This window comes from Barbus barbus (assembly GCF_936440315.1).
Source record: "Barbus barbus genome assembly, chromosome: 17".
Taxonomy (NCBI): Eukaryota; Metazoa; Chordata; class Actinopteri; order Cypriniformes; family Cyprinidae; genus Barbus; species Barbus barbus.
Window position 1 is genome coordinate 28,474,899 of NC_136745.1, and position 23,333 is coordinate 28,498,231.

The window sequence follows — 23,333 nt, forward strand, 5'->3', positions numbered from 1 at the left end:
AGGTGAGAAATTACACCTGGTACCACATTTTGATAGACTGTAACACAACTGGGGAGAGTGTAACGTTAGATAAAGGATGTGCCAATGGCAGCTAAGAACATAATACTGACAGTGGGTTGTATTGAAGATGATTTCTCTATCGCTGTCTCGTCTTCCTGCAGCAGGTATAAAATTGCTCTAATATTCACCGATCAGTAATAATACAGAAAACATGGAAGGGCAAGACCTCCTAAACTGCAGGGCAGGGGTGTCTATAACTCAGTTCCTGCCACAGCCCTGCAGAGTTTAGCTCCAATCCTAATTAAACACATCTGATCCAACTAATCAAGTCCTTCGGGCTTATTTGAAATCGACATGGTTTGTGTGTTGGAGCCGGGTTAGAGCTAAACTCTGCAGGGCTGTGTTAGACACCCCTGCTGTAGGGTCTTTGTAATATATTATCCATTACCCTAGGATGCTTTTTATTCCAAATAAAACTTGTCATTTGAGCATTTAAATTACGAAAGAAAGATTGATATTGAGAAATATTGGTAAACATTGGAAAATATATAAAAACTTGGGCAAAACAGTCTACTATATTATACAAATTGTCTACTATGTTATAATTTTATAATGTTTTTTTTATTTAATATTTTGTGCTTTTATGGTACTAAATTATATTTATGGAATAGTTGTGATCCATTTATTAACCACTGAGCCGAGACCTGAAAATGAATTGCTTGAATGCTTTGGAGCACAGACTTAAGTTTGGTTTCTTTTGAAATGAGACGCTTGGCAAATTATAGCTGAAGTGAAAAAAAAAAGTTTTAAATTTTATATGAAATATATATTTTCCAAAACATGTTTTACTCTAAACCTACATGAAAATCAAAGACATAAATCTAAATAAGTTGATTTCCAAATTTGTGGTTGATATACAAAAACGATTTAGTTTGGGTGCAGTACCAAACGTTCTCATTCGTTTCCAATGCAAACAATATAAGTGACTTTTTATCTTTTTCAGAACCAGTTAACCTTTTTGAATTGTGTCCATGATTTTTATTTATTTTTGGTGTCCATGTAACTATTCTGATGAACTAAAAAGACGTAAAATGTTTGACCGAACGTCAGAGGGTTAAAGGGTTTATGCTTGATAAACACACACCCAGATGCTACATTTTATATTCTGAATGTGTCAAGTAAGGGAATTCGAATTTAAAAACTGCTACATTCCCTGCAAAGATACGATTTCACAAACTGAACTGCGTTTGAAGCACAAATTTGATCTCTAGGATCTTTTCAAGCCTTGGCATCATCATAAAGATCAGCATTTGTCAAGCAGTGCTGAATCACTGATATCATGAAGAGAAAACCCAAGGTCACGATGAAATCAGCCGTTCCCAGTCGGGGTCCATCTGATCCCCTTCCTATGCTCCTTCCACCTGCAGAGCAGCAGCGCCCTGAACGTGACCCGGAAGTGCTTGTTACAGAGTGCGTAGCAGACGGGGTTGACCGTGCTGTTGACGTAGCAGAGCCAGTATCCCAGCTGCCACAGGCCCTCAGGAACGCAGTCGTCACAGAAAGTGGACACCAGGACCATGATGTTGTAGGGGGTCCATGTTACAATGAAAGCCAGGAGAATGGCACTGAGGGTCCGGGCCGCTTTCTTCTCCCTGATCAGACACGAGGTCCGGGCTTTGCCGCACTGCTGGGCTGCGGTCAGCGATCGAGCCGGAGCTTCAGCAGAACTCGTGGTTGAGGGATTCATAGGGGAGTTGAGCGAATTCTGACTTCCTGACTCACAGCTCCTCTTGGTGGCGTTACGGTCACTGTGGAGATCACTGACCGCAGTCTTATCCATCCGAACGAGTGGAATGTGTTTGTTATTGTCGTCCGTGTCTGTGTCCATCTGTGGATGGCTGTGTGTGGTATACGAGCTGGACATCTCGTCTCTTTCCCTTCGTTTCTTCCACCACGCTGCTGTGATGATTGGACAGATGGTCCTGTGTGTCTTCCTGTGCTGCTTCTGCTCCGTATGTGGTCTGACATCTTCAACGCTGCGAGAATTGCTCTGACAAGATCTCTGGGAGACATATATTATATGACAAAAAAATGTAAACATCTTTGTTCAATTTGACTGATTTTCAGCTTATTTAATAACCCTATGAAATCCAAAGCTTCAGGGTCAAGTAAATGCTCATGTTCATTGACAACAATAACAAACTACACTTTTATCAGAAACACACATTTGAAATTGTCTTTTTCTATAAGCAAAAATGGATGAAAATGATGATTTTATACGTATTTTTGCCCAATAAAAAGTCTCTAGATGGATAAATTATAATTTATAAAATTCTTAATACTGTGTTTTTACCTGAATGACCCACAGCTGTTTTTTTGTTTAGTGATAGTTGTTCATAAGTCCCTTGCTTGTCTGCTGTTCTTCAGAAAAAATCCTTCAGCTCCCATAAATTCTTTGATTTTCCAGCATTTTTGTGTATTTGAACCCTTCCCAACAGTGACTGTATGATTTAGAGATTCATCTTTCCACACTGAGGACAGCTGAGGGACTCATATGCAACTATTACAGAAAGTTCAAACGCTCACTGATGCTCCAGAAGAAAAAGCCATGCATTAAGAGCCAGGGGGTGAAAACTTTTTGAATTTGAAGATTCAAATTTAACTTATTTTGTCTTCTGCACTGTAAAAAAAAAAAAAAAAAAAAAAAAAAAAAAAAAAGTTGAGCAAACTTGAAAGTTTAAGGCAACCAGCTTCAGCAGATTTTTTATTTTTCTCAACTTTTTGTTGTATAAACTTAAAACAACATGTTGAGAAAACTCAAAAATCTGCTGAAGCTGGTTGCCTTTTAATTTTTTTTATTTTTTTTTACAGTGTGGGAAACATGTATCTTCTGTAGCTTTTGAAGGGCAGTACTAAATGAAAACATGATATTTAGTCAAAATAAGAAAAATGTAAACATCATGTCTTTCAGGTTGCACTAATGCTTGTAACTTCTTTTAAAAAACATAATTTTTCTTGGGAAAACATTTGTTTTCTTTTTATGAGAATGAAGTTTTTCCCCATTCTTTTATGTAATCTTGGTTAAAAAACAAAAACAGTTTCTCATATTATCCTCAGAGAAGTGATATAATTTAGAAGGAAAAAAATAGCTGTACAGCACTACATCCTGTTTAGTAAATTGATGAAAATCATTATAAAACTTTAGCTCTTTATATTCATCCTGTTGCAGTATGTTCCAGCCTTGGTAGGATTGTTTTCCCCACAGCAAAGTCTCAAAAATGACAAGCGGGGAAATAAAACAAGATATCATGTCCACGAATTAAGACTTTTGTCCCGTTCATATCCCGTGCATGCAATTATTTGTTCCCTTGTTTTAGGTAAATCATGGCCAGTGAATTATTACACAGCGGCCACAATTTAACAAAAATTAACTAAACTAAACTAAAACCAATTATTAAAAAATAACCACAAATTAATAAGCTGTTGGAAGGAATTTTATAGTTTTTTTTTTTGGAGATATATATTATGTATAGTGCTGTCAATCGATAAAAACAAACTAACTAACATTTTTCTGTAATTAATCGCAATTAATTGCAGATAAATATATGTATTTATATTGTCCTAATTTCACATTAGATCTCCAAATGAATGTAGAAACAACATGAAGATGGTATATTTAAAATATGTGTTTAATGGCATCTTTTTACTAAGTAGCCTGTTAATTAAGGTCAGCATTAATTATAGCCATTCAACAATACAGCCATTATTTTTTATCATAGGCTTTGAAAAATATAACAACTTTTAATTTGAGTGAACTTAAAACAAGCTTCACAAACAATAAACTGTATATGCATAAACTATAAATTGAAAAAAAAAAAAGCAAGATGCATTAATTGCATTAAAAATTTTTTTTACCATTTTTGGTTCCCTAGAGAACCTTTCAGTGAACAGTTCTTAAAAGAACCATTTGTCTCCTAGTATAAATACATTGTAAATCTAAAAACATTGTTTCCGCTATAAAGAAGGTAGGCTCCATGGTGTTAAAGGTTCTTCATGGAACTATTGATGCTAACAAAGAACTTTTTAAAACCTAAAATGTAAAATAATAGACGAGCCCACTTGAAACCCACCTGAGATGCATTTCCGGTGCGTCCTCCCTGGGAAGCGATGAGTCCAGCGAGCTGCTGAGAGCGTTTCTCTGTCTCGCGGTACACCCGCCAGTACAACGCCACCATCACGCTCACCGGCAGGTAAAACGCAGCGATGGCGGTCCCGAATGTGATCACAGGCTGAGACAGGAACTGCACTGAACACTCTCCTTCTGGAACAGTCCGCTCACCCACTATATACTGCCAGAACAAAATAGCTGGAGCCCAAAGCACAAACGAGACGGACCACGCTAGAGTAATCAGCACCGCCGCTCTTCTGGGCGTTCTAGTGGCCCGATAGGTCAGAGGTCGCATGACAGAGAGATAGCGGTCCACGCTGATGGCCAGCAGGTTCATAACAGAGGCATTGCTTGCCACATAATCCACAGTCAACCACACATCACAGGCTAGGTTTCCTAAAGTCCACTGGCCAATCAGGATATAGGTAGAGTAGAGGTTCATCGAGATGGCACCCAAAATGAAGTCAGCCACAGCCAAGCTCAGGAGGAAGTAGTTGCTCACTGTCCTCAGAAGAGGGTTGACTCGAAAAGAGATCATGACCAGGACGTTGCCTATGATGGTGATGATGGAGAGTGGGATGGTTATGAGAGTGATCATGGCCATCCTCCAGGTGACGGGACCAGAGACCGCCACATCTGTCCCGTTGCTTAAACTAGAGAGATTCAGTGTGAATGAGGTGCCGTTCATCATGGACTGAAGATGGCAGGATAGATGAGATTATCTTTGTGCTTTAAAACTCCAGTGTATGCTTCGTATCGCATCTTTTAGGGGATTCCTGATGTTTGATCATGCTGCGTAGACAACAAAAAAAAGACATATGTAACCCTGGACCACAAAACCAGTCATAAGGGTTAATTTTTTGAAACTGACATTTACACATCATCTGAAAGCTGAATAAGTAAGCCTTCCATTGATTATGATCGGACAATATTTGGTTGAGATCTGAGGGTGCAAAAAAACAAAATCTAAATATTGAGAAAATCTCCTTTAAAGTTGTCCAAATGAAGTTCTCAGCAATGCATATTACTAATCAAAAATTAAGTTTTGATATATTTACGGAAGGAAATGTTCAAAATATCTTCATGGAACATGATCTTAACTTAATATCCTTATGATTTTTGGCATTATACAATGGCTATTGCTCCAAATGTACCTGTGCTACTGCTTTTGTGCTCCAGGGTCACATCATACAGCTTGTATGAATGAATATACTGGTGTTTAATTCATACAAACTCTCAATTAAAAAGTGTTTTGAAAGTTTACACACGAAGTGTAAAAAAAAAAGAAAAGAAATAATCATAGTTGTTGTTGTTTTTTTAAAAACATTACTTAATATCATTACATGTTTTGGAAGTCACACCATGAAAAATGTTGATTTCTGCAATGCACACAAAGACTCCGGTCATAAACATATAATTTATTGTATTTAACAAGGACCGTTACGGAATTTGTCAAATCTTGGATGAATAAATCAAAAGTAGCTCAGTACACTTTAAATGAAACGGCGATATTTCTGTGAATATTAAACCGCAAACAGATTAATTTAAATCTGAATCCTGCATGTTCTGTGTGTCTGTGAATGAATGGCACAGACGCTCAGTTTCATTTATGTGCTTTCTGCTCTGCCATCTCACTATGAGGACATAAACACATGCATTTTATCTCCAGAGCTGCTCTGAGAGTCACTCTATGAGCATTTGACCGTTTCTTTTGAGAAAAACTATCCTCATTTCACATACACACAGAAGCTGAAGGCCTTCAAGGCAACCCGTCAAAATATAAGTTCGGTTTAGCTTGAAGAAATTGTGACAGAATGTACATCTTAATGTAGTAATAATAATAATAATAATAATAATAATAATAAATTTTTCTTCCATGTTTTAATTTTTTACAGTATGTTTTATTACCATAAAAATTAAACTTTAAATAATTTTTTTTTATTACCATTAAAATTACCATTAAATACACAACATTTCACAGGGCCACATTATTGCAAGCGAATTAATAAATTAAGTTTTTATGAATTAATTAATTAAATTAAGTTGCGTTTATGAATTAAATTAGTTAGACATAGGTTTGACTATTAAAATTTAATTAAGCCATTAAAATGGAACCAAATTAAAAAGGTAAACACAGAATTTGTTATAATTAAACATTTGAGAAAAAAATAAAAAGGATTCCATAATTAAAAGATTCCATAAACTTTTAATAAATCGCTGTAACATTGTAAAAGTTTCATGATTTAAATTAATTGCACATGTCCCATATAATACAAAATGAATTTTAATGCAGAAATTAAAACATCATAGAAGCACCACTGCGTATTTCGTTATAATGTATTGTGGGATTAACAGATAAACCAAAAAATTAGCATGAGATTCATTAATGTTACTTATTTGAAGCCTTTATTTTATCGATGTTTGTTTATTTTATGATTACAAACTAAAATACTGTGACTTTTTAACCTCGGTGATGATGACTGTAGAGATACAGTATAACATGTTCAGAAGTTCCCATCCAAATTTGATTGGTCATGATGACTGCAACAGTAAAAAACATCTGCCATGAGTCTTAATAAGAGCAGTGAACTCTGATTAGTACACAAGTCAGGGAGTATTTGTTCATGTTAGCCTGTTTATTGATGGCCAGCCTGAAACACACGCTAGCCAGCGCTGCAAAGTCAACATCAAAATCAACCCTTCATGTATATTTAATTTACTTGTGCTGTAGCAACTCAAGGCATAACACTGTATGTCGCTACGTATCGCAAACACTGTGTATTAAAGCATCTGGTAAATGCCAGAGTAAATGTGATGTTTTTACAGCACCATAACCTCACAGGAGTCCAAGCTAGCAATAAAGTGAATAAATGTAAAAGGCCGTGGCATTAGGAGTAGGGTTACTACAGGACACTATTAATATAGTTACTAATGTCGCTCGCTATACAAAAAAGACTTTAAGCACTTGACAAACATCACTTTCTAGTCCACGGATGCAGATCCTTCTTCTGAATGGCGTCGTTAATCCCGTTAGACAGGTTCCTCTGTATGAAAACCCATCACTCACTAAACGAGGAACATGGAGATCAATGAAGCAAGTGTGGAAAACCACTAACGTCATCAAATATCATTATTATGTATTTGTACTATGACAGAATGACTAAATTACATTATTAAAGATGTGCAAATAAATGCAAAGATTAGAAAGCTATTCTATTCCGGAGCCTCAATCTATTTTAGCCATTGCAAGCATGCAATTAGTCTTATTGCAGCAACTTGCAATAATAAAATGACCATTAATTGCTAAAAGCTCTCCTATTTTGGTCCCATACACAATTCAAACAAATATGAATAAGTCCCTCTAATTATTTCAACAGTGTCAAGAAAGGGTTGCTGAAGTTCAGAAGCTGAAATTAATATTCTAACACATCTTAAGATGGAGAAGACCAAAGCTGTACATCTCAGCAGTGCTGCGTAGATTTCTTACAAATTGTAGTCTGTTCCTGATTACATAATTGTAGTCAGTAATGTAATCTACTCGTTTTAGGTTATGCATTCTGACTACTTTTGACCCAATTTGTTTAACCTGTAGATTTGAATGGAATTATTGTTATAAAAAGCAAAGAGATTCTTTGTCATCAACATCATGAAATGCATTAAACATCACTCCAGGGTTTCCCAAACTGGGGCAAATTAAAGAAATGCAGAGGGGTTATGAGTTGATCAAAAGATCATATTAATTAAATCATAAAAATGTACAACTAAAATGCATAAATTAAATTACGGTTTTGGTAACACCTTAGTATAGGGAACACTTATTCACTAACTAAGACTTTTCCCTCAATAAACTCCTAATTTGCTGCTTATTAATAGTTAAGGTAGCTGTTAAATAGGTATTAGGTAGGATTAGGGATGTATTAACATGTGCTTAATTACTACTAATAAATGCATGCTAATAAGCAACTAATTAAGAGACCCTAAAATAAAGTATTACCACATCTGACTTATTTATGTATTATCAATTTGACCATTAATCGAGATCAGAGAACATGTGAATTTGTTAAATTATTAAAACATTAACATGGGATAGTTGACCGAGAGGTGCTTTTGTCCTTAAATTCAGAGGCTTGGATCACAAATTAATTTTCATGACATTTACGTAGCCACGCTATATTGTGAATTTCCAAAGCTACATGAAACGACACACAGTACAATTTTTGAGAAAAAAAGGAGAAAAAAGAATCAATAAACTACATATAAATCATTTCCTGCGAATGTGTGAATAATTTGTAATCATGTAATCCATCAAAAGTAACTGTAATCCAATTATGAGCATTTTAAAATGTAATATAATTACAAGTATACTATTTTTTTGGGATCTGATTATGTAATGTTTTGCGGTTTTTTTGCATGATTTAAACTAAGAACATTTTAAATGATTTTTGTATTTTTTCTCTAAAATTACAGGATTACTGGATTATCAAAGTCGTCAAACTGGGGCAAGTGCTCATATTTTAATGTTAAAAAATTACACAATTTATTAATAACACAAATTATTTGTTGGCCAACTATTTATTTATTTTATTTTTTAATCATAAAACAATTAAAGCCTAAATAAATGGAGCCGAGTCAAATGTTAATGTCAAATTCATGTTACTTCAAGTAACATGCAGTTTTCGCTTAACAGTTTCCATTTAAATGGCATGTTTAGTTTTTTTTGTAATGTATAACAAAGCTGACCTGCTGTAGAGATCCTCTCAGATGTGTTGTCTCCAGCTCACCTGTAACTCAAATATTCAGACAGCTCACAATCAAACAAACTCAAACTCTGAACTGGCACTCCTCACTCTCCAGATCCCACCTATCCTCTCATTCGTACCTGGTTCAAAGGCATGCAAACCTTTGTTATTGTGAATTAAGAAACGTTAATCCATTAACCGTCTCGATAATTAAAATTGATGGAGCCACTTTCAGGTCAAGTGGGCAGATTTCATGATTTCTACTGTTCATCTTTGCTCAGTTACCTGCAGTAGAGGGTGCTAAACAACAAGAAAAGTCGCCTAGTCAACCTTGGCAGCCTATATCAGTTCACTGAATCTTGCCTAGTCTTTACCAACAGGCCAACTTGTTACCGTTTCTGAATTGAGCTGTTTTGTCAACCTAAAAATGGCCTTAAAAACATCTGATCATACTTTATTAATTTTTGGTAAGGGGCAAGGGTATTTTATTTTTTAATAAATAAATAAAATAAAATAAAAATAATAAATTAATTAATTAATTTAACGAAGAAAATAAAAAAAAAATACATTTCTAAATATAATTTTCACTTTTTTTTTAGGTTTCCCCCCAGAAAGATAGCAATGAAATAAGAGTGTCAAAAAAACGGCATGGGATGTGTGAAGAAAATAAAGAAAAATCAAAGAAAAAAAAATAAAATATAATAATATACGATACAATCAGTATCAAAGACGACCAATCCACCATACATAGATCACACACACACACAAAAATTAAATAAATAAAACAAAATATAATGAATGAATGTCTATGGTTATCATTTAATCCTCAGACGACAACTAAACAGGCACTGAGCGTGTCACGACTTTTATTTTGAAATTGGTAGAGTGTGCTTCCGGAAGTCATCAGTGTTCAGGCTGCAGCGATGGCATCCTCTGCAGATGCACACGTCCGAATATGTGAACAAGAAATCATCAAGTATGATTTAGAAATAAAAGCTCTCGTTCAGGTATTTTATTGTTTATATTTATAAAACTTAAGCATTACTATAGTTTTCATATTAATGTTGTTTTAGGGACAGTAAAAAAAAAAAAAAAATGAAATGCTGATGAAATTAATGAATTACAAGGACAATAAAAAGCTAATAAGTGACGAATGGTATTTTAATGTTAGAATTTTATTGTTGTTACTGTCCATGTTAAATGATCATTTTTATGTGTTTTGCTAAATGTTCTTCTCCTGTAACTAACTGTACATATTGATCCATATAATGTTTTGAAACATTGCAGGATGTCAGTGAATGCACAGGACCACAAAGCAAACTGACAGGTTTAAATTTACACGTAAAAGAAAAATTCAGCAATCTTAGACAACGGATTCAGGTGAGAAACGTGTGCAAATTTGCTGATTATTAAGCAAATTCGAAACTTTAGACAAATATAATAACATTTTTAAACAGGATCTGGAGCAAATGGGAAAAGAACAGGACAAAGAGTCTGACAAGCTGACCCTACTCAATAAAGCAGAAGGACATCGGAAACAGATGCTTAGGTAATGATGAATGCTTCACTTGCGTTCTTCTCAGATTTAATGCATTTTATCCAGTAATGCTCAGTTTGCATTATTCAGGTGGAAGGAGGAGTGTATTTGGTCTCAAATGAAGAGTGTTTTTCTTGCAGTAATCAGACGGCTTGGAGGAAGGCCAATCTCGCCTGTAAACTCTCCATTGATAAGCTGGAGAAGGAGGATTTATTAAATTCAGAGGACATGTCGATAAGACAGAGGTGAGTTTGAAAGCAGCATTTCATCACTGAACGATGTTCTTAATGCTAGAGTTAATTCTCTGTCCGTTTGATCAGAAATATGACCAAAGAAAGCCTCGCTCAGACCTCCAGTGGCATAACAGAGAGTCTGATGAGCATCAGCCGGATGATGGCACAGCAGGTCCAGCAGAGCGAGGAGACCATGAGCACATTAGGTGGGCATCCCGCAACTTTTCCATGTTATCCATGTCTGCATGCTGGGAAACTAATGTATCATTCGCTCCACTCCTTTAGCGACGTCTTCCAGGACAGTGCAGGAAACTAATGAAGAGTTTAAAGCCATGACAGGAACTATACAGCTGGGCAGAAAGCTGATCATTAAATACAATCGACGGGAACTGACAGACAAGCTGCTTATTTTCCTCGCTCTCGCGCTCTTCCTGGCTACAGTCTTGTACATCCTGAAGAAAAGACTTTTTCCTTTCTTTTAAATACAGACCAAAGTATGAGCAATGAATAAGATGCATAAATGATAAGAGAAATGCACCAACAAGCCGTAAAAACTTTTTGCTTTCCTTGTGAAACTGTTGATCATGTCATGAAAGTATATAGGAAAAGTTGGCCCTCTTCCTGATTTTTTATTTTTTTGCATGTTTGTCACACTTTAATGTTTCAGATCATCAAATAAATTTATTAATCAAAGATAACACAAGTAAACACAACATGCAGTTTTTAAATGAATGTTTTTTTTTTTATGAAGGGAAAACAAAATTCAAACCCACATGGCCCTGTGTGAAAAAGTGCTTTCTTTAAATTCTTTAAAAGTCAGACAATGTGATTCTTTCCCCCGTTCTGTCTCTCATAGTTGAAGTGTACCTATGAGGAACATTACAGGCCTCTCTCATCTTTTTAAGTGGGAGAACTTGCACAATTGGTGGCTGACTAAATACTTTTTTGCCCAACTGTATACACACACATATATATATATGATAACGGTATTATTAAGAGTACAATAAAGAGTAATTTCATAAAGTTAGGCCTGTTACGGCTAAAAATCTCACAAAATAAGTGAATTATGAATAAAATCTCTTCATTTTAAAATGTTTTAGAGTGTAAGCCAATGATTATTTCTTATGAACAACCTGGAATTACTCATTTTGTATCATGCGTTTTTAATTAGTGATGCAGCTAAAAAAAAAAGTATCTAATTGAGTCTTGTATATCGAAGTTGTTATAGATTGGAAAGTCTGAAAGTAAAATATTCATACACAGTTAAAATAGTTTATGAATATGAATTTCCATCTATTTTGTTCAAAACTATTTTATGTGCACTGCTGTATATTCTCTATGGGAGAAAAAGTAAGTCTCTCTCTGCTCACCAATACTGCATTTATTTGATCAAAAAAACAGTGAAATATTATAAATAACTGTTTTATGTCGAATACATGTTCAAATGTAATTTATTATATAATGTGGTGGCAATGCTGAATTTTCAGCATCATTACTCCATAAGTGTCACATGATCCTTCAGAAATCATTCTAATATGCTGAGTTGAAAAAAGTTGTGCTGGAAATCTTTTTTTTATTATTATTTGTATTTATTTATTTATATGTTTGATGAATAGAAAGTGAAAGCACATGTCTTTACTGTCTATCTGATCAATTTTAACATGACCTTGCTGAATAAAAGGCTAACTCAAAACCTTTGAACAGTTGTGTGTTTTGCTCTGCATTGTATCAATTTAATTTCTCATTTCTATTGCATACAATTAATCTAATTTAAGGCTTATTTTTATGAAATCTACATATGATGTACGTTTTAGGATAAGCCTTCACGGTGTTGCCACCAGCCCTCAGTTTTCCAGCTGAACCCATGCTAGATGCTGGAGGCTGTCACATGGACACCTACAGTATGACAGGCAGTTTAGGTGAGTTAAACTCACATCCCGGGCAGCAGTGAAGCAGCAGCTGTTATGCAGGGCAGGACAGAACCGGAGTATCACAGGGGGAAAAGCTCAGAAAAGCTATGGCCATAATCAGAGCTCCGCTGATAAAGAGGCATGCGACCCTGTCTTTCCTCCGATAAGACCCGGAAAAGCTGATTATCCCATCCCTGGTCTCTTTCTCGCTCTCATTCTTCTTCTATTGTGGCCGGAGGACAAGGTCTGTTATTTTTAGAGATGTGCGTCCATGTTATCTGACTTGTTCTTTTCAACGCCTCTGAAGAGTGGGCCACTATTGTAACTGTGTGACCTTTCTCTTTACCTCTCAGTGGCCCCGTATTTGACTAGAAATCATTTCCACAGTAAGCTTGCTATTGTAATATACATTTCAGGTGGATGCTGTTTCAGTTGTAGGTAGATGTGTTGGAGAGGGGGAATTGTGTTTAATGATATGTGTGGAGAGGCCAGAGAGAAGCAATCTATTACTCATTTTAAGTGGCAGCAAATGTGGATCTCCTTCCCTCCTCCATCCAAGTCTTTGCAGCCATGCACGCTTACCTCTCTAAGCACATTGTGCCATTCTGCACACTAAGCAGAGCACTTTTGTGTTGTCAATCAAGTGTGACGTCAACCTTTGCAAGAATAGCAAACAAAAAATGTAAATGGTCTATAGGTTTGAGCATCTGTTGCTATCGACAAAAAGCATTTTGCTGGTGGATGCATGCGCTATTAGAGAGTTTAGTTTTAACATTAATCTCAGTTGCGTTTTGCTCTGACGGCCTTGGGATTGTTTCTAAATGTTTACAGCGCAAGAATTAACCTCGGTTCAAGTCCTCGCTAAAACGTCTTTATTAAATTTGATATTTATTTTTAATATTTGTATTTGATTTATACGAATAACCGTGTTTACTAAAGCTAAAGCTGAAGGTAAAGGTAAAAAAAAAGAGGGAAAAAAAACACACTTTACTGTAAAATATAGAAGAAGCCGTCCTTTTTTCTATAGGCCTATAGGCTATTAAGAGTAAATATAAGGAATAGGAATTAGAAATAAGAAAAAGTTGGATTCTCTAAATATAGCCTAATAATAATAATAGCGTTTATCAATCATTTGCAATATTCATAAATACGAATTTATGAATATAGCCTTATATACGTCAAATATCAATTATTATTTTTTATGCTAATATTTTAATTGTTATTCACAAACCAAATAATAACAGCATAGGCTACATTCTTGAAAAGTCTTTATTAATTTCTTTTAAAAGGTTTACATAGACTTACACAAGCAAATGAATAACAACACCTTAATTCGAGCCGTATTCGTGCGAAAAAACAATCATTGTTGCGCTTTATTGGTTACAGTTTATATTAATGGTCTGTTAATTTTTTATAAAAATGAGACTGGCCTCAAAGAAAGAAAGAAAGAAAGAAAGAAAGAAAGAAAGAAAGAAAAAGAACACAGAAACTTCTTTCGAGTTTTATAAAGGCCTCAATATCTGGTGAAAATGATAAATAATCTACCTATTTCACGTGCTGTTTATTTCTCATAATTTCATAACTCAAGTGCAAGCAAATTATTCAGACACATTAAAGAAAACGATGCGTACGCTAAATTATAGCGTTAAAGTTATTAAAGCATAAGAATGAACGTAAAGATATTAAAGCACGTATCTTGTATCTGGCCCACATTCTGTCTTTTCGAATAGTAATCATCAATTATGAAAATATTATTTGAATAAAACTGTCCATACATGCAATTAAAGTTGTTTTTTTTCACCAAGCTCGGATGCCGTGTAGTGAAGGAACCCCGCTGCTGGACTGAAACGGAGCCTGCGCGTTATTTAGATCTCCAACTCCAAAGTTGATGTAGTTGCTGTTGGACTGTGAGGGCTGGATGGAGGACATGCTCGACGGGTAGTTGCATGAGTAGTTCGTGTTGCCCGGACTCGGGAAGTTACTAAACGCAGGGTAGCTGTTGTAGGTGAAATGATTGATCCCCACATTGTAAGAGGTGTCGCCCAGGCACGGTTTTCCATCCCGAACCAAAACCGGCACCGAGATGCGTCTCGGAGGAGCGATGCCCACCATCTCCAGGGTCTGGTCCTGACGCTGCCTCTTGCACTTATAGCGTCTGTTCTGGAACCAGATCTTGACCTGTGTGGAGGTGAGTTTGAGCACGCTGGCTAGATGATCTCTCTCAGGTGCGGAGAGGTATTTCTGCTGTTTGAAGCGTCGCTCCAGCTCGTACACCTGCGCTTGAGAGAACAGAACACGAGGCTTCCTCCTTTTCCTCTGTTTGGGTCGATCCGCATCATCCAGCTTCAGATCTTCACTTGGATCTTCCTGAGAACAGCTGATGTCTGAAAATGGATGATTTATATCATTGATGGAATTTCATGTGACACAAATCGCCAATATATGTATCCATTTAGAAATTAAGCAATTTAATTTCTGTTTACTAAATTAATTTTATTTCTACATTTACTTCTTTATTGATATGGACTAATAAGTGATCTTTTCGCTGCAGGTTGTAACCTCTTGAAAGTTTGAACCTCATAGGCCTGCTTAAAAAAATGTAAAACATAGCCTAATTTAAAACTTTTAAAACATTTTCAATTTTAGTGAGTTGAATTTTAGGCACTGGTGCCGTTTTATTTATTATAGTTCTTAAAAATAAATATTCCAAATGGAGTTTTCGCAGCGATGACGTAAAATAACTATTTTAAATTCCCTAAAGAGCTTTTTTTTAACAGTTCTTAAAAGAGCCATTTTTACAGTGCGAGGCACATTTTATTCTGAAGAAGGATCGTGGATAGGCTATAAAGTGTGTCAATTTAACCAAAGATGTCAAAAAAAAAAAAAAAAAACGAGCCTATTTTTAAGTGTGCACGTAGTGATTTTTAATCATTAACTTTTTTTTATTAGCCTACTAAAATCGGAATAAAAATAAAAATTACCAAAAAAAAAAATAATAATACAATTATGGTATTGTTATAATCAAGCTAGACACGTGCGCATATTTAAAATGTTTAAAACTCAATATTATGAGTTGTGCATTTTCACTTTTTAAATAATCATGAAATGCATCTTTAGTTTCCAATAAATGTCCGACTCTTTTGAACGCTCACCTTTTTTCTCTTTGTCTTCAAACGTGTCATCCGTCTTTGAGTCTTTAACATAGTCCATTTCTAGGAAACTCTTCCCATAAAAGGCAGCGGCTCCGAAGTTCAGAGAGCTGTTTTTGTTGCCTTTGTCGTCCTGAAGGTCTTCGCTGAAGAGAGAGACTCCGGATGGCATTTCCATGAACTGCTCTTGTTTGAAAGTGGCCAGCATGCAGGATGAGGTCGGAATTAGGGCACTGTCCAGCCGCTGAGACATGTCCAGAGAGACCAAGTCCTCCTGATTCTGCTCCAGGTTCAGTATGTCCCGCACTGAGAAAGGAGTGGAAGTCATCTGGCTGGAGAACATTGCCATGGAGTGATGGTCCCCTTTGGCGACCCGGTTGGCATTTATCAGGGGTGCCTAGTGGTTTAATGAATAGGGATAGACTTTTGTGTTTAGAGGTAGCCTATAACCCCACGTTTATGTTTCTAATAGAGCCCTCATAACACACTTTTGGGGTGTAAGGAATGCTGTAATGAGGCAGGGGGCGGGGCTCAACATTTCAGAGCTTGCCATTGGCCAAACGAGGCATAATATTAAAATGACTTGTGTGAGTTCCATACAAGTCCATGCATAAGATATAATATCCACCAATTATAGCAACTTTACTAACACTAACAAACAATCCATATTATTGTTATTTTTTAACGTTCTCTTGGTGTTGCCTGTTTTTATTTTATGCAATGCTGCAATTCAAATCAACGCTTTTTATCAAGTGAAGTCTGTCAGCTCTGAGAGAGATGGATTTAAATCCCTTTTAAAACACCTACGAGGCTGCAAATGTCCCTTTTGGCTGGAACTGGCACTGCGCGCAAAAGTGCGCACTCGGTTTGTTTGTTTTCCTCTTAATTGCTTAATCCAGAGGAAACTACAGGCCAGAGAAGGGTTTTCTCCAAGGGATCAGACAGTGTCAGCTGGAACCTGAAACCTGCAATGACAAACCCAACTGTCTACCACTGAAAGATTCTGGTGCCACTGGGTTTGTTATCAAGACGTGATAACAGATGACAACAAACCAGAAACCCACCCACGCCGAACAGCCGCAGCAGAAGAGCAACACATGGCTATTCATATAAAATATAGACCTGTGTGTCGGAAATGATAGATATTGGACTACAAGAACACTTAGACATCCGTGAATACACTATGCCAGTTACAGACATCTCCTGAATACATTTTATATATATAAGCCATATGTGTATAATTTGAAAGTTGTCCTAACGTAGTTTGGTTTTAGGACAACTTTAATGAAATGTTTTGATTCACCTCAAATGTTGACTATATATATGTATATATATCAAATATTTTTATATTATGCTTGCATTTAGACAACAGACAATAGCTACAGCAGCCGATTTTAGACAATAGCCTACAGAAAGGCTACTAGTTTCTTTATTTTCTCATGTATGTTAATTAGTTGTAGCCTAATTAAAAGTGTTTATTTCACATTTAGTTGTATTTAATCAAATAGGCTCGTTTTGGACATCTGTGATCATTCGGTAATACGTTGCACTATTCACGTTACTCAAGTAATTCATCAGTAATAATAATAATAATAAACTTACAAGCTCCTTAAAGCATTAGTTCCTTAGTAATATCTGTTAAAAGTGTAATTACTCAGCAATATGGACACTATTTTTTAATTAGTAATCCATTTTTTTTCATTCAGTCATGGTTTGTGCTTGTGCAGAGGAGACAGACAGTATTATCCTTTATACGATCTCTAACAGTTAATGCGTAAATGTGAGCTTCATGTTTATAGTTTTGGAGAAAGGCGTTTCTGATAAATGAACGAGAGCACTTTTCTCTATGAGAGCATCAACACTCCCAATAATTGGTGAAATAAAGTAAACTGGCTCCGCAGCTTATGGAAACTGCTTTATATCACAGTGATTTATAAGCATGTCCTCCTCTGCAGTTAGTGACAGTCTTCATGACGGATGGGAATCTTTTCTGAATAATTCGTCTTGTTTGATGCATTTCTGAAATAAATATTATGACAGACTACATGGTGAAGAGAAGAAGAGCCACAAACTCCCACAAAGCAGGTTTGTCTTTCAACAGCGCATTTTTGGAGCAGATAAAGAGTTCTTGAACACTTCCTGTAGGCCGACCTGTTTAGGAAATGATGGGGTGAGATGGGTGTTATCTAAATGAGTCTGCTGCAGTGATGAACCCACAGACCTCTTCATCCCTGTCAATCACACCTCCTGAAGGAAGCTCGTGCACCAGACCTGGCTTATATTTCAGCTAACACGTTTTAATTTAACACACAGGCAGCTTCACCTAAATATGACCTGTGCTTTTTATTATACAGTTAAATGGTTTCTTCTGTTTTCTTGTGACGTTATGACAAATTGAATGTAAAATTGAATTTCATCGTGTAACATTAAACATTTGATTATGCGTGCAATTCGATAGGCTTTATACTTTTATAACCAATTAAGAAATTGTGTTTATCTTTATTTTGTGACTCCGCTTTTTCTAAATAGGCTAGCCTGCTTTGCTTTTATGTCCGATAACATCTCGATTTTAAGTGCTTTTATAATATATATATATTTTTGTAATGTGTTTATTCGTTTATCCAGCAATTCTGACCACATAATTAATCATGCGTCGGTTAAATTATTATAAACACTGCTTTAAAGTAGCCTTTAAGATAGAAAAGCTAAAATGTGATTTCATATAGTTTTTGTAGTAGGCTAGTCATTATTTATTATTGCAACGATTTAAATGTTTTTAAGTCTTTTAAAAAGCCATACATTAGCCTATAGGCCAAATGCATTTGTGTTCATCCCTAAAAGTTAAGTTCACATTATTAATTCATGCCAGTATAAATAAAAAGTTGCAAAACAAAACACTGTAATCATAATGTAGATCAATACTGCATGAAGAACAGAGAAGAAAATCATTACGGTGATTTAGAGCTGTGCGTTTTGTCATCACATCATTTGTCTTGCATGTCTGGAGGAATAACACTTTTCCTTATAAACTCATGTTCACAGCTTTGGCAGTGGATTAGTCAGGCAGACAGGAAGTGGGAGTCAGATGACCTGCTCTCCTGATGTCTCACAATAGTTTTGACTACTTGCTCACATTGAAACATGTTCATATGCTCATATTTCAAAAAGGCGTTGTCACTATATTAATCATAATTAAAGAGGGCTTTTGCAGCTGGTTGCTCCCGAAGGATTTCACAGAGTTCATGAATGCCACTGGATGTGGAGTTTATAGTCTCTTGGACAAGTGACTGCTTTCCTAAAAAACACTCCCTGTTCAGAAGATACAAGCCCCATAGGCTGCACTTTTCCCATAGCACTTCCTCTTTTTTTATAATCTTTTATTTTATAATATAGCTAATGTATAACACTTATTATTTTGCCTGTGAAATTAAACTAGTTTGTAGCACATTTGCTGATCTAGACTCCTGTCCTGAAGTTTTGCTGAACCTGCCTCCTGGTGGTGGATCTGAACATTGCAGTGATATTTCTGACTGCAGTCAACAAGATAAAATGCTTCGCCATAATAATAACCTCCTCAAAAAACATAAACACATGTCTGTCTGGCAGAAATATTTATAGCTTTAAACAGAGAGAAGCTGAATATCAAATGCTGAAAGTGATAATTCACCTAAAAAATGAAAATGCTGTCATCATTTACTCACCTGTATGGCTTTCTTTATTCTGTAAACAAACAGTTTTCATTGCAACTCATTTCTATTATAGACAAAATAGAGTTTTTCAAGGTTCAGTAGAAGTGAATGGCTATATATATATTGTCAGAATAACAAAAAAGAAGCAAAGATTGCTGTTAAGCTGTTTCAGAACTCGAATTTGATATTTTAGGGTGCCTTCTTCATTATGGAATAAAATTGTATATTTTAAATGTTACTTTTAAGATGATTTAAATGCTACCTGAATGTGTGGCTGTGTGTGACGTCACTGCACAGGTGAACTTCATTAAAGTACAAACACATTTAAAAACTTTCTTCATATAGGTAAGCATCTTGATTCTTACAGCAGAAATTAAATCCAAACTTTAGTAAATCTATAAAAAGTAAAACTAATAGTAGTGTTCTGTCTTTTCCATATGTTGTTAGATGCATTACAAAAATACAAACGCATTTAAGCAATGTCTTAAATGCAAATGGAAATGTTTTAAAAGTAGGGCTTACTCAGTAACAAACATGAAACCAAAAATAGAACGAAACAAATGACAACCCTCTAAAGTATCCTATTTTCCTCACATTGCATTACTCAAAGTGAACTGTATTCAATATAACCTTCTCCAGATCTTGACCAAAGCTGTTGATATCCACAGGCAATGTGTATAAATGACCGCTAGAGGACAGTAACGCAGTGCTTTACATCGAGAGTAGCTGAGCCTGTCACATTGATCCAAGCACATACAACAAATCCTAAAAACATTGTTTGCTAGCTTTGCTCAGTCCCTACAATTGTTGCTATGGATGAGCAGGTTTGTCTGATAGTCTATAGACCCAGCACCATATTTAATTAGACAGAAGTACAGTGTGTTCAACGGATTGTACTAACAATATACCAATTGTGCAGCTGACAAAACTTCTTTCTGAAAAAAAAAGAATATATATATATATCAGTAGACAAAGACTCAAAACAATTCTGAAAGTTGAGTTGTGAAAAATAAGGCATTTAGGACCTTTACACACTGCAAAGACTGGAAATCTATCCATAACATCCTCGTTTTCATCTGTGTTAGATACAATATGGCATCTAACCTGACTAAAGTCTATTAATCAATCTCTGCATCCTTGCAGTTTTTAATCATGTATGCCATGTAGCTGTGTAGCTTTTAAGTCATCTCTGTGCCAGTATACTCCAAAGTCTGACGAAATTATAAAACACATTAAGTAGATAAAAAATAATGCAAGGTGATTGTGACTTATCTGGCAATTCTGACTTTTTCCTCTCAGGATTGAGTGACAGAAACTTGAAATAGCAAGTTACGAAGTCAGAATTGCATGACAAACTCACAATTCTGACAAATATTAAGTCTGAATTGTAAAAAAAAAGTCAGAAGTGTAAGAAAAAAATTCAGAATTGTGAGATATAAAATCCAATTCAGAGCAAAAAATACTATTTTCTTACAATTGCGAGTTTATATCTCACAATTCTGAGAACAAAAGTCAGAATTATGAGATGTTGACTCACAATTGAGAATAAAGAAGTCAGAATTGTAAGAAAAAAAGTCACAATTACCTTGTTTTGTTTTTTAGTCAGTGGCGGAAATTGGCTTTCATACATATGAAATACAATTTATTTATTTTTCCTGAGAAAATATACAAAAATACCCCTAAATACAATAGCCTGATAGATCATTTTTTATTATTGATTAATTGATTTTTAAAGGAACTAGTTATGTATGATGTCTCAGTATTGATGCATGAGATTTAAACAGCACCGTTCCAGCCATCTCTGGAAATGGGGCTCTTTGGGAGCCCAGCGATGCATTTTTGACTGCACGACCAGATCAACCACACCTCCAGCTCAGTAAATTCATCAGCATTCAGAATGGCCACTTTGTTGTGGCATTGGCCTGTCATATATTAGATGCAGCGGCCCAGCCTGAGAACCAGTTCGCCTGCTGCTCGACCACAGCCACCAGAGCCTCATAAAGCCTGTTTATAGATCTTCAGCCCCATGACAGGAGAGGCCGAGCCAGAGAGCAGGGGAGCTTGTTTCACGGTGTGGTCGTCTCATTCCACTCTGACGAGAGAGAAAGAGCTTTTTCCCACTGCTGCGATGAGCTGAGAGTTTCTGCTGGAGGCTGGTGGAGATGCCTGCTGCAGCTCAGCCTGGCGCCAACCCCCGTGCCACACACCCTGACAGCTTTATGCACCAGTCAAGAGGAACACTCTTCACATCATCGCCGACTCCAGACGACATGGACCTGACTAACTTTTTTCTCTTAAAGAAACCAGATTCTTAAAAATTCAGGCCTGTTTCAATCATAGACTGTAAAAAAAGATGTACAATGCATCTCCACATCCTTCCACTATAGCAAAGTGAAGCCAAAACATTCACAGTATGGCCGCTGTCATCTTGTGAAAATTACATCATTTGAAGCCAGGGTCTGCGTAGTAGTGATTAATTTGGAGCCAGAGTCTGCGCAGTAGTGATTCGTTTGGAGCCAGAGTCTGCACATTAGTGAATCGTTTGGAGCCAGAGTCTGTGCAGTAGTGATTAATTTGGAGCCAGAGTCTGCGCAGTAGTGATTAATTTGGAGCCAGAGTCTGTGCAGTAGTTATTAATTTGGAGCCAGAGTCTGCGCAGTAGTGATTAATTTGGAGCCAGAGTCTGCGCAGTAGTGATTAATTTGGAGCCAGAGTCTGCGCAGTAGTGATTAATTTGGAGCCAGAGTCTGCGCAGTAGTGATTAATTTGGAGCCAGAGTCTGCGCAGTAGTGATTCGTTTGGAGCCAGAGTCTGCGCAGTAGTGATTCGTTTGGAGCCAGAGTCTGCGCAGTAGTGATTAATTTGGAGCCAGAGTCTGCGCAGTAGAGATTCGTTTGGAGCCAGAGTCTGCGCAGTAGAGATTCGTTTGGAGCCAGAGTCTGCGCAGTAGTGATTCGTTTGGAGCCAGAGTCTGCGCAGTAGTGATTCGTTTGGAGCCAGAGTCTGCGCATTAGTGAATCGTTTGGAGCCAGAGTCTGCGCAGTAGTGATTAATTTGGAGCCAGAGTCTGCGCAGTAGTGATTAATTTGGAGCCAGAGTCTGCGCAGTAGTGATTAATTTGGAGCCAGAGTCTGCGCAGTAGTGATTAATTTGGAGCCAGAGTCTGCGCAGTAGTGATTAATTTGGAGCCAGAGTCTGCGCAGTAGTGATTCGTTTGGAGCCAGAGTCTGCGCAGTAGTGATTCGTTTGGAGCCAGAGTCTGTGCAGTAGTGATTAATTTGGAGCCAGAGTCTGCGCAGTAGAGATTCGTTTGGAGCCAGAGTCTGCGCAGTAGAGATTCGTTTGGAGCCAGAGTCTGCGCAGTAGAGATTCGTTTGGAGCCAGAGTCTGCGCAGTAGTGATTCGTTTGGAGCCAGAGTCTGCGCAGTAGTGATTCGTTTGGAGCCAGAGTCTGCGCAGTAGTGATTCGTTTGGAGCCAGAGTCTGTGCAGTAGTGATTAATTTGGAGCCAGAGTCTGCGCAGTAGTGATTCGTTTGGAGCCAGAGTCTGCGCAGTAGTGAATCGTTTGGAGCCAGGGTCTGCGCAGTAGTGATTCGTTTGGAGCCAGAGTCTGCGCAGTAGTGAATCGTTTGGAGCCAGGGTCTGCGCAGTAGTGATTAGTTTGGCGCCAGAGTCTGCACAGTAGTAATTGTGAGGTGGAGCCGCGGTATCAAAGTCCCACCCAAACTTCCACAGACCCAATCACAAGCTGTAATTTTATTATTTAGTTTGTCCCATTAGATTACTTGGAGAGGGCGGGGTTTATGGCCTATACTGCATCCAGTCACCTGGGGGCAATCGAGACGCTTTGGCTTCACTTTTCAAGATTTGTGCGGCACACTTGGTTTGAATTGAGTTTTACTATGAT

General features: G+C 36.7%; 3 protein-coding genes across 3 annotated transcripts; 1 reads left to right on the forward strand and 2 right to left on the reverse strand.

Annotated features, from left to right (window-relative positions):
- Positions 1 to 1,369: 1,369 nt before the first annotated feature.
- On the reverse strand, positions 1,370 to 4,856 carry chrm1a (cholinergic receptor, muscarinic 1a; the record flags this gene model as incomplete). Its single annotated transcript, XM_079438989.1, has 2 exons — positions 1,370 to 2,062; positions 4,131 to 4,856. 2 exons carry the CDS (start codon positions 4,854 to 4,856, stop codon positions 1,370 to 1,372), a joined length of 1,419 nt encoding a protein of 472 aa, XP_079295115.1.
- A 4,939-nt stretch (positions 4,857 to 9,795) lies between these two features.
- On the forward strand, positions 9,796 to 12,366 carry bnip1a (BCL2 interacting protein 1a). Its single transcript, XM_079438514.1, has 6 exons — positions 9,796 to 9,914; positions 10,195 to 10,287; positions 10,365 to 10,456; positions 10,585 to 10,689; positions 10,765 to 10,883; positions 10,963 to 12,366. The coding sequence occupies exons 1-6, from the start codon at positions 9,831 to 9,833 to the stop codon at positions 11,157 to 11,159; spliced, it is 690 nt and encodes a 229-aa protein (XP_079294640.1). The 5' UTR covers positions 9,796 to 9,830; the 3' UTR covers positions 11,160 to 12,366.
- Positions 12,367 to 13,839: 1,473 nt separating this feature from the next.
- Positions 13,840 to 16,717, reverse strand: LOC306883031 (homeobox protein Nkx-2.5-like). The gene is made up of 2 exons (XM_079438087.1): positions 15,740 to 16,717; positions 13,840 to 14,971 (listed from the first exon to the last, which is right to left on the reverse strand). Exons 1-2 carry the CDS (start codon positions 16,083 to 16,085, stop codon positions 14,385 to 14,387), a joined length of 933 nt encoding a protein of 310 aa, XP_079294213.1. The 5' UTR covers positions 16,086 to 16,717; the 3' UTR covers positions 13,840 to 14,384.
- Positions 16,718 to 23,333: the final 6,616 nt, after the last annotated feature.

Bases quoted from the DNA above. Each gene is read 5' to 3' on its own strand.
- bnip1a (XM_079438514.1), top strand. From the start codon at position 9,831: ATGGCATCCTCTGCAGATGCACACGTCCGAATATGTGAACAAGAAATC. The intron at 10,288-10,364 runs GTGAGAAACGTG...ATTTTTAAACAG, and splicing joins ATCTTAGACAACGGATTCAG to GATCTGGAGCAAATGGGAAA. The intron at 10,884-10,962 runs GTGGGCATCCCG...CCACTCCTTTAG, and splicing joins GGAGACCATGAGCACATTAG to CGACGTCTTCCAGGACAGTG.
- LOC306883031 (XM_079438087.1), bottom strand. From the start codon at position 16,085: ATGGCAATGTTCTCCAGCCAGATGACTTCCACTCCTTTCTCAGTGCGG. The intron at 14,972-15,739 runs GTGAGCGTTCAA...ATCCATTTTCAG, and splicing joins TGAAGACAAAGAGAAAAAAG to ACATCAGCTGTTCTCAGGAA.